This window comes from Spermophilus citellus (genome assembly GCF_964194105.1).
Source record: "Spermophilus citellus genome assembly, chromosome: 8".
NCBI classification, from domain to species: domain Eukaryota; kingdom Metazoa; phylum Chordata; class Mammalia; order Rodentia; family Sciuridae; genus Spermophilus; species Spermophilus citellus.
In genome coordinates this window covers 139,494,254-139,505,102 of record NC_138189.1, presented here as the reverse complement: position 1 = coordinate 139,505,102, position 10,849 = coordinate 139,494,254, and the positions used below count along the sequence as shown (strand labels likewise).

Below are 10,849 nucleotides of genomic sequence, written 5' to 3'. Positions count from 1 at the left end.
ATAGAAGTTATTAAAAAAGAATTATTGTAACAATATATACAGGGGAGGCTGGGGATGTGGCTCAAGCGGTAGCGCGCTCGCCTGGCATGCGTGCGGCCCGGGTTCGATCCTCAGCACCACATACCAACAAAGATGTTGTGTTCGCCGAAAACTAAAGTAAATAAATAAATATTAAAAATTTAAGAAAAAAAACAATATATACAGGGGCTGGGGATGTGGCTCAAGTCGTAGTGTGTGCTCGCCTAGCATGCGTGAGGCACTTCGTTCTATTCTCAGCACCACATAAAAATAAAAAATAAAATGTTGTGTCCACCTAAAACTAAAAAATAAATATTAAAAAAAACAATATATGTGTCCCCAAAAATAATGAATTACATTGATTTTAAATTTTGCAAGTTCACAAAAGAATGAGACTGGGCATGGTGGCACATGCCTGAAATCCCAGTGACTCCGGAGGCTGAGGCAGGAGGATGGAGAGTTCAAAGCCAGTCTCAGCAAAAGCAAAGCACTAAGCAACTCAGTGAGACCCTGCCTCTAAATAAAATACAAAATAGGGGGCTGGGGATGTGGCTCAAGCGGTAGCGTGCTCACCTGGCATGCGTGCGGCCCCGTTCGATCCTCAGCACCACATACCAACAAAGATGTTGTGTCTGCCGAGAACTAAAAAATAAATAAATAAAATTCTCTCTAAAAAATAAAATAAAATAAAATACAAAATAGGGCTAGAGATGTGGCTCAATGGTTGAGTGCCCCTGATTTCAATCCCTGGTACTCAAATAAATAAATTGATTAAACAAATAAAAGCAATATATTCTCATGATACCTGAGTGACTTGGGAAGGCCCCAGGCCCACCTGGTTTACATTAGTAGTAGGACTAGGATAAAAGTAGCTTATTTCCAAATTATGAAAATTGAAACAACCTGGGGAAAAGCCAAAATCAAGATTTTATGTTCTAAGTAAAACTAGAGAATGTTGCCTGACAAAACCAACCAGACCACTTTCACTATTGCGCCAGAAGGAAAAATCCTTGCTATGTTGATAATTTTGAGCAAAATGTGGGAAAGCGCCTTAAAAGAGAGATGGGGCTGGGGATGTAGCTAAGTGGTAGAGAGCTTGCCTAGCATTCCCGAGGCCCTGGGTTTGATCTCAAGCACAGCAATAGAGAGAGAGATTGTTTTACTCTATCGTAACACCTATCTTGGCCTACCCAGAAATTAAGGGCTCTTGAACAAAGTACAAATTTTGTCCATTCTTATTTGAAGAGCTGATTTATTTTAAATAAGATTGCTTTTTTTTTTTCTTATTATAAATTTCATGAGAACTTGTCTCAAAATTTTAAAAGGGGGGGGGGCTGGGGATGTGGCTCAATGGTTAAGCACCCCTGAGTTTACCAAAAATATTAGTCAATTGATCTTTAACCTCTCTAAATGCAGAGATCATTCATAGTACTATTCCCAGTGTGAATAGCATATGCCAAGAATGAATTAATGGTGACAGTCATAAAACCGGATGTGTACCTTTAGGGGAGGGAAAGAAAGAAAAATAAGGAATAATTTTATACCTTGCCCATTGAAATATCAGGATTTTTTTTTTTTTCCTATGCTGGGGATAAAGCCCAAGGCTGACACACTAGGCAAGCACACTCTACCACTGACTTATCTCCCTTACCAACTTATCAGGATTATCAGCATTCTTTCTTTCTTTTTTTTTTCTTTTTCTTTTTCTTTTTGTAGTCCTAGGGATTTAATTCAGGACCTCAGGAATGCTTTACCTCTGAGTTACATCCCCAGCCCTGTTTTTTATTTTATTTTTAGACAAGATCTCACTAAGTAGGGGCTGGGGATGTGGCTCAAGCGGTAGCGCGCTCGCCTGGCATGCGTGCGGCCCAGGTTCGATCCTCAGCACCAAAACTAAAATAAATAAATAAATATTAAACTAAAATAAATAAATAAATATTAAAAAAAAAAAAAGATCTCACTAAGTTGCCGAGGCTAGCTCAAACTTATGATTCTCCTGCCTCAGCCTCCCAAGTCACTGGGGTTACAAATGTACACCACCACACTGGTGTTGTAGTCAGATTTTTCACCTCTGTGACCAAAAGACCTGACAAGAACAATTTTAGATGAGGAAAAGTTTATTTGGTGTTCATGTTTTCAGAGGTCTCAATTTATAGATAGCCAATTCCATTGCTCTGGGACTAAATGAAGCAGAACATCATGGCGTAAGGGTGTGGAAGAGGAATCAGCTCAGCTCATGCAACCAGGAAGCAGAAGGAGAAAGTAAGGAGTCCCCCAGGGCAAAACCCTAGTGACCTCCTTCTTCCAGCCAGGCCCAACCTGCTATACTTAGTACCCAGTAGTCTATTCAGCTACAAATGTATTAATCCACCAAATGGATGCATCCACTGATGAGGTCAGCATCCTAATCACATAAAAACCCCACTTCTGCAACTTACTCATTAGGGATCATGCTTTCAAACATGAGCTTTGCAGGGGCCATTCCAGATCCAAACTATGACAGCCCCAAATAAAGGCTGCCTTGCCATTTCAACAAGTGTCATTGAATATATTTTTCTTTAACAAACCAAACCACTGTACAGATAAGGACAACCATAAAAAAACCTCTCCCTTCAGGACACCCCCTCTCCCTTGTTTTTCTCTGATTCTCTTGGTAGTTCGGGATTCTTCTTCTTTTTTTTAATTTTTTTTAATTTTATCATAAAGTTTAATCATGGTTCAGAAAAAATTGAGTGAATAACTTTCTCTGAAAAAATATATTGACTCTGTGTAGACTGCAGTTATTGGGGGTGAGGGCAATGGTAACTTAAATTACCCTATTTTCTATTCTGAAAATGACAAAAAGTCCCATTTCCAGTCTGATTATAAAGATACATGAGCCTCAAAATGGCTGAGAATAAATACAAAACAAGAAAGGCAAAAGCTGTAAAGCTAAAAGGCATGCAATAGGCTCTAAGAGAAAAATCTCAGAAATACCCAAAGTGGCAACAAGGAACATTTGGCTGGAATTTGAAGATCTTTTCAGTCATCTTTGTCTTTTGCTCCATGTTTAAGGATGCGAGTGAACTCAATGTAATTGAAATTCCCCTTTTTGTCAATAGGGGCTTCTCTGTACAGCTCATCCACTTCCTCATCTGTAAACCGATCACCCATAGTGGTCAGCAGCTCTCTCAGGTAATCCTCCTGAATGGTGCCAGTAGCTTCTTCATCAAAGCAAGCAAAAGCATTTCTGATGACATCTTCGGGATCTGTGCCATTTAACTTCTCACCAAACATGGTGAGGAACATGGTGAAATTGATGGGTCCTGGAGCCTCATTCATCATGGCATCCAGGTATTCATCAGTGGGATTCTTCCCCAGTGAGGCAAGCATATCATGCAAATCTTCCTTGTCAATGAAACCATCTCTGTTCTGGTCAATCATATTGAAGGCCTCTTTGAATTCCTGAATCTGTGATTGGTCAAACATGGCAAATACATTGGATGTTGCGCGTTGAGGGCGCTTCTTGGTGGTCTTGGTCTTTGCCCTTTTGCTCGACATGGTGGTGGTTGAATCCCTACACAGCCACGAGAACCAAGCACCTTAGCGCATCCCTCGCTGCCTCTATCACCACCTTTCTGCCCCAGAGCCTCTCTCGGGATTCTTCTTGCAAGTCCACTTGCTTCAGCGGAGATGTTGCAGGCCCACGACCTCACAGTGCCATGGACCTCGTGGATAGAGTGAGAGTGGGTCAGTTCTCCCCAAACACGGGGGAGTGGGGGTGGGGGTGGGGGGTGTCTGCTATACAAGAATACCAAATGGGCTTGGGGCTGGGGCCTAGCGGTAGACATTGCCTGCCATGTGTGAGGTACTGGGTTCAATTCTCAGCACCGTGTATAAATAAATAAAATAAAGGTCTATCAACTACAAAAAAAAAAAAAAAGAATACCACAGACTGGGTTATTATAAACAATAAAAATTTACTTGGCTCACAGTTCTGAACACTGGGAAGCACAGCTGGACGAGCTGCCCAAATGCTGTGTCATGGCAGGGGGACAGCACCCCCTCGGCAAAGAGAGCTTCTGTAAGAAGCTGAACACATTCTTATAATGGCATTAGTCTAGTGGTGAGGGTGGAGCCCTCAAGACTTAAACACCTCCCGTCAGGCCCCACCTGCCAGCACAGCTGCACTGAGCATTAAGTTTCCAATGCAAGGACTTTGGGAGGCACATTCAAACTACAGCAGCATATAACTTGACTTTTTTTTTTTTTTTTAGTTGTAGGTGGACACAATACCTTTAATTTATTTTTATGTGGTGCTAAGGATCCAACCTAGTGCCTCATGCGTGCTAAGTGAGCACTCTACCACTGAGGCACAACCCCAGCCCTTAACTTGACTTTTTAAAGAGGACTTCTCTTTCTTTGTAGTTGTAGATGGACAGTATGCCTTTATTTTACCTGTTTCATTTTTATGTGGTGCTAAGGATTGAACCCAGTGCCTCACATATGCCAGGCAAATGCTCTACTACAGAGCTATAGCCCCAGTCCCTAAAGAGCACTTTATTATTATATTGTATGCAAGATTGTAGGCACATTTGAGTAAAGGGCAAAGAAATTTCTGCAGGAAGACTAGGATACCCTTCTTATGGAGAACAATCTTCAGCTAGTGTTCTTTCTTTCTTTCTTTTAATTGAAATAAAAAATATAAAAAAATTATTGGTGAGCTGGGGATGGTAATGTGTACCTGTAATTCCAGTTGTTCTAGAGGCTGAGGCAGGAGGACCATGAGTTCAAAGCCAGCCTCAGTAACTTATCGAGACTCTGTCTCTAAATAAAGTACAAAAAAAGGCCTGGGGATGTGGCTCAGTGGTTAAGAGCCCCTGGGTTCAATCCTTAGTACTCCCCCACACCCCCCAAAATTATTGCCCCCCAAAAAAATTATTGTTAAGTACAAACATTGACAAAGAAAGCAAGTCCTTGAAATAGCCAGTATTTTTGAAACGAGAGATAATACAATATGGCAGATGAAGAGCACAGTAAATTATTTGATCCTAGACTGACTCCTTCAGTTTTTAGATGTAAGTCCAGAAGGTCCACTTTAAGCCAGAGCAGTGCTCTTAGTGAGTGCAGGTCCATACTTAATCCAGATATCTCTGATGTGAGAAAAATATGTGATCTTGACCTTTAAATGTGTCCAAACTGAAGGATCAGGATGGAGGGCAATTGGAAGCAACGATTAAAGTGTCCTCAGAAAATAAGCATGTTGAGCCATTTCTTATTTTACTTCAGAACTCTGGGTTGAATGGATTCATATAACAGTCATCTGTACGGAGCACCATGAGATGGCAAAACTTATAGTTCAAAAACAAGGAAAGTTAAATTCATATAACTCAGAAAATATATTTTTCAAATAAGAGTGAATCCTGTATCATTCACATACAATTCACTCAATTCTGAATATAAAATTGTAGTTGAAATGAAAAATGGAATTGAATTTACAAAAAGAAAATTATATTATTAGTGTTAAACTTTTTTATTCTAAATATTCTAGTTCCACTTGTATTTATTTACTTAAGAATAGAGAAAAGCCACAACAAGCAAAAGACAATTTGCAGCATTATATTAATAGAGAAATGTAAATTTTATAATAGCACTGTCAATATAATTAAAATATAGGGCTGGGGATGTGGCTCAAGTGGTAGCACGTTTGCGTGAGGCACTGGGTTGGATTCTCAGCACCACATAAAAACAAAATAAAAATATTGTGTCCACCTAAAACTAAAAAAATAAATATTTTATATATATATATATATATATATAAAATTTAAAATATACAAGATTAATGCTAATCACTTGTATTTTCCCTAACTTTTGTTATTAGATTAGGAAACAACTGCTTTTGCTCAGATGCCAGCCTCTCTCCTCTCAGATTTTCACCCTCAGTGATGTAGAGTTTTGTGTCTGCAAAATTCTTAAAGACAGGGGCTGGGGCTGGGGCTGGGGCTGGGGCTCAGTGGTAGAGCACTTGCCTGGCATGCGTGAGGCACTGGTTTCGATTCTCAGCACCGCATATAAAGAAATAAAATAAAGGTCTATCAACAATTAAAAACATATTTTAAAAAAATTCTTGACCTGGGGCTGTAGCTCAGTGGCAGAGTGTTTACCTAGCATGTGTGAGGCACTGGGTTTGATCCTTAGCACCACATAAGAAATAAATAAAATAAAGGCACACTGTCCATCTACAACTATAAGAAATTAAAAAAAAAAAAATCTTGAAGACAGGCACTGGGCAATGACTTCCCTAGTCCCCAAAAGTAGTTTGAAAATTTTGTTGAAAATGAAAAAAATAGGGCTGAGAGTGGAGCACGGTGATAGAAACAGCTGTTTAGCTCACACAAGCCCTGGGTTCACATCCCAGAACACCCTGCCACACATGCACTTACACATAGAAACATTTAGCTCTTGTTCTTTTATCCAAGGGGGGAAACATGTAAACATTCTGAGTGAAAAGATTAAAGATATTCAGTGGTTTTAGTAACTTTTCAATAATTTTTAAAAGTTAAGGTCAAGGGCTGGTGTTGTGGCTTAGCAGTAGAGTGCTCGCCTAGCACGGGCAAGGCCCTGAGTTCAATCCTCAGCACCCATGTAAAAATAAATGAACAAAATAAAGGTATTTAAAAAAAAAAAAAGTACGGTGTCCAACTACAACTAAAAAATTTAAAAAGTTAAGGTCAAATTAAACTTCTCAATGACAGTGCATTTTATTTTTTATTGTTATTTACTGATGAATTTGTTTGGTTTTTTGCAGTAGTGAGGACTGAACTCAGGCCTCTCATGTTAAGCCAGCACTCTATCGATAAGCTACATCCCCAGCCCTGCATTTTAGATACAAGATTCAATTTGCCGTGTAACTGATTGAATACATATTTTTCCATGACCAAAAAATAATGAGTTCTGGACTTATGTCTTCTACTAGCCAAGAGTCACATGTGGCTTTTGAGCACCTTCAGCGTGGCTTATCCAGATGGAGATGTTCTATGAGAATAAAACACTCCAAATTTCAAGGATTTGGTACAAAAAAAAAAGGTAAAATAGCTCATTTATAATTTTTAAATTTATGACCCATTGACAATAACATTTTAGATAATTGAGTAAAATACATATTTTAATAAAATTAATTTCATCTCTTTCCTTTTTCCTTTTAAAAATGTGATTTCTAATCCACTGAAAACTGCCCACGTGGTTGCTGCTTTATTTCACGTGGAAAGTGCTGCTCTGAAGGAGCAGCAGGAGGAGCCTGGCCCTTTCCAGATATCCTGGGGTGAGGGACAATGTGCTCAGTTCTTCCCTGAGAGGAAAATCTCAAGGCATTATCCTTTCAATGGGATACTGAAATATTTGTTTTGAAATCTAAGACCCAAAAATTTGTCCCAATGCCAGCTTATGAAGTTTTCCTTCATAGATTTAGCCAGACTTCTAATAATTGATCCAAAATATTTGAAATAGATATTTGAAAAGTAATTTTCTAATGTGGAAAAAGCCAGTAAACTATGACCTTTTTCCTTCTAGAATAAAATTTTATAAAATTTACCAACTTTCATACTTTAAAAAATCTAAATGGAAAGAAGTGCTAAGACGTAAACATTTGGTTTTGTCATAGCATAGCCTTTGTTCATTTAGAAAATAAACACACAGGAAAGACCTTTTCAGTTACTGGTTCCTTTGTTTACCCTTCAGGTTTACACTCTGTCCTCTCAAGTCAACTTCTTCAAAGCAGTGTTCACAAATTCTCAAACCTAATGCTTCACATTAAATCTCAGTTGTTTTTGAGGAAGAGAAATCACATGAATATCCACTTCCTTCCTGACTTGAAGTTGGCCTTTTCAAATTGAAAATGGGTTTGATTAAGAATCCCTGACAATCAGCTGCCCCTCAGTCCCACTAGTTTCCCCCTCCTTCTCCCCAGGAGTCCATTCTCCTCCTCCCCCTCCCCTTTCTCCATTCGCTGGTCAACTTGGTGGACTAAGCTCTCTGACTTAGTGCCCTCTTCTGTTCAAAACTTAAAGTGCACATCCAGGCTGGGCATTCCCAAGCAGCCTGAAAAACTGTTGGGAGCAAACCTAAGGAGAATTCCAAAGGACTCCTTTTTCATTACTCTGGTGGTGTCCAAATGTTAGATTTGTCTTATTTTCCTTTTCCAGTGCTTTGTCCTTTTAAATTCCCAATATTTCTGATTTAGAGAATATCAATGTTCTTTTAGAGGTCAACAAAAACAAGTTGGCTTGCTTTCTCACTAGGCAAGGTATATTATCCATCTTGTTACACTCACGTTGAAATTTTTAATCTGTTCTGACAAAAGAGAATGCATATTTCAATTTGTACCGTGTCCTTCATGGCAGCCCCACAGACTTCTCTTTTTACCTGCTGGGAACAGAACACTACGTGTTGCCAAAAGCTCTGTCCTTGTCCCGGATGCCAATCACTGTTTTGAGAAAAAGGGGGAAAAAAGAAAGCTTGCTTTGCTAGCAAAGGAGAAACACTAGGAACTCCTGCCCCAAAGTCTGTGATTCTGCCTGTGAGGTCCTTGATTAGCATCTTAAGTGACAGCCACCATCTGAAGAAAAAGTTTCCCTTTCCTGCCCGAGGGCATTTCTGAGAAAGGCTCACCGCTGCCTCACTCCAACCCAACCCCTAACTACCCGAATTAGAACCCTCTGGCTCTGAACCTGAGCCTGCCCCATAAAGGTCCCAGAACCCAAGCCTGTTAGTTAGCCTCTCTCCTATAGAGACATGGCCTTTATTTATCAGTGCTGACAAATAAACTCTCCGGTGGATCTCTGCCTGGTCTCCGTCTTTCATTTCTCACTTACTGCCTCTTGTTCCTTGCTTTCCCTTCACATTTGGGTTCCCTCTTCAAGGTCTCTGAGCGTCCCCAGGCCCCAATCTAGATTCCATTGTGGAACCAGGTCCTCCATTCTGCCACACGCCCTCTCTGCATCCACCACCAGACATTCCAGGTAAGACCCCTGTCTCCAGTCGACCTAAACAACCTACAGGTCCCAGGAAGTGACTATCGATCACTAAGTAGGGACAGAAGCCTCAGAGATTAACCCAAGGCCGAGAGGTCTCACCAGGAACAACTCCCAATCACCCTGGGTGGTTTTTCTCGAAGCCCAGGACCCTAATAAAAGACCACCTATAGACTTGGTGGACAGTAGGAATCAGCCATAGCTGTGAAAGCTGTGGCTAGGGGTGCCCCTGACCACATGGTAACCCTGGGAGTGCCTGAGGATCCACGAGAATCATATCTATGGGGAATTGGTTTTTAGATCATGAGACCAAATCATCAGGCTGGTTCCATTGTGTTAGGAACACCCATGTGCTGTAAGAAATCCAACAGGTGCTGGGAAGTGGGCTGGCTGGCAAACTTTACTTCTGTGAGAAGGAAGTGCTAGGAAACCTGACCAGCAAGGACACCTGGGCAGGCAGGTGTTTTTTATCCCTAGGGCAGAGCTTGCTCTTGCCCTGATTAGAAGATCTGGGGGTTACCAATGTACAGGATTTAGCTAATTTTAAAATTGGGGCGGGCAAAGGGAGGGGCTTAATTAAAATGGCTACAATTGGATCTTACTTTCCAATTAAGGCTAAATAGTATATTATAAAGATGGACCGCTGAACTTGCTATTTCTCACAATTGGTGGTGGCATAGTTTTATAGTGGTCCAGAGTCAAGGACCCCTTATATGTCCAAGCCTGTGAAGTGACTGCTAATAGGCCCTCACATCTCAGTGCAGAGCATCAGCTCTGGGAGTCTGGGCCTCAGTTTGGTCCATTTGAGTTTGGGTAATGGAGGAAGAAGTGAAGGCAAGAGGCCATCTGGAGCGGCCATTCACCCCATGGCCTTGATGGCGCCTCCATTCTCATTTTGAGTGCTCTGTCCCAGATGCTTCTGAGATGTCATTTTCCTCCTTCCTACCCAGTCATGATCTGAATAGAGTGGAGTATGTATGTGACAGGTTTGCAGAAAGGCGAGGAGCTCTGGACAGAGGCTCTTCTACTTTATGCTTATAAGGTCCTTGCTTAGCATCTGGACGGCCATCTTAAGTGACAGCCACCATCTGAAGAAAAAGTTTCCCTTTCCTGCCCAAGGGCATTTCTGAGAAAGGCTCACCACTCCCTCACTCCAACCCAACCCGTAACTTCCTGCATTAGAACCTGCCCGGCTCTGAAGTTTGCTTTCTCATGAAATTCTGACTTTTACTTTTACTAAAATATAAAATCTAAGGTTTTTAGAATGAATGTTAACCAATACATACTATAATTCATGACTTTCACAGTGGTTTAGTTCACTCTTGGGAGTTAGGAGATCTGTTCCAATAATCAGATTTGCTGCTAACTGGATGTGTGACTCGTAGCAAGTCACATGTATTCTATAAGCCTTAATTTTGACATGAAATGAAAAGAATAATACTTGCCCTATCTTCCTCAAGATTTTTGTAATGATCACATGATAAAACATGAGAATGTGCTTTTTAACTTGCCAACCAAGAGTGTAACTAACCAAGTATAAAATTAAACAGGCTGGTTTTGATTTTCAAGTTAAACCATTTAGGAATCTAAAGAGATGTTTTGCCTAGTAAATGGGCTGTTTGTTATAAAAGTTTAGCATCCATGTGACCAATGTAACAATCCTGGAGGGCTTAAGAGACCTTAGAAGCCACTAGGATTGCAATGTACATGGAGAAAAGTTTTAGCGTAATGAATCAAATTGTTGGGCTGGGATGTGGCTCAAGCGGTAGCGCGCTCGCCTTGCATGCGTGCAGCCCGGGTTCGATCCTCAGCACCACATACAA

General features: G+C 40.6%; 1 protein-coding gene across 1 annotated transcript; it reads right to left on the bottom strand.

The window, feature by feature from the left end:
* Window positions 1–2,810: 2,810 nt before the first annotated feature.
* LOC308654555 (myosin regulatory light polypeptide 9) lies at window positions 2,811–3,655 on the bottom strand. Its single transcript, XM_081304152.1, has one exon. The coding sequence runs from the start codon at window positions 3,556–3,558 to the stop codon at window positions 3,040–3,042; it is 519 nt and encodes a 172-aa protein (XP_081160278.1). The 5' UTR covers window positions 3,559–3,655; the 3' UTR covers window positions 2,811–3,039.
* Window positions 3,656–10,849: the final 7,194 nt, after the last annotated feature.

Coding starts and splice junctions, on each gene's coding strand:
- LOC308654555 (XM_081304152.1), bottom strand. CDS start 3,558: ATGTCGAGCAAAAGGGCAAAGACCAAGACCACCAAGAAGCGCCCTCAA.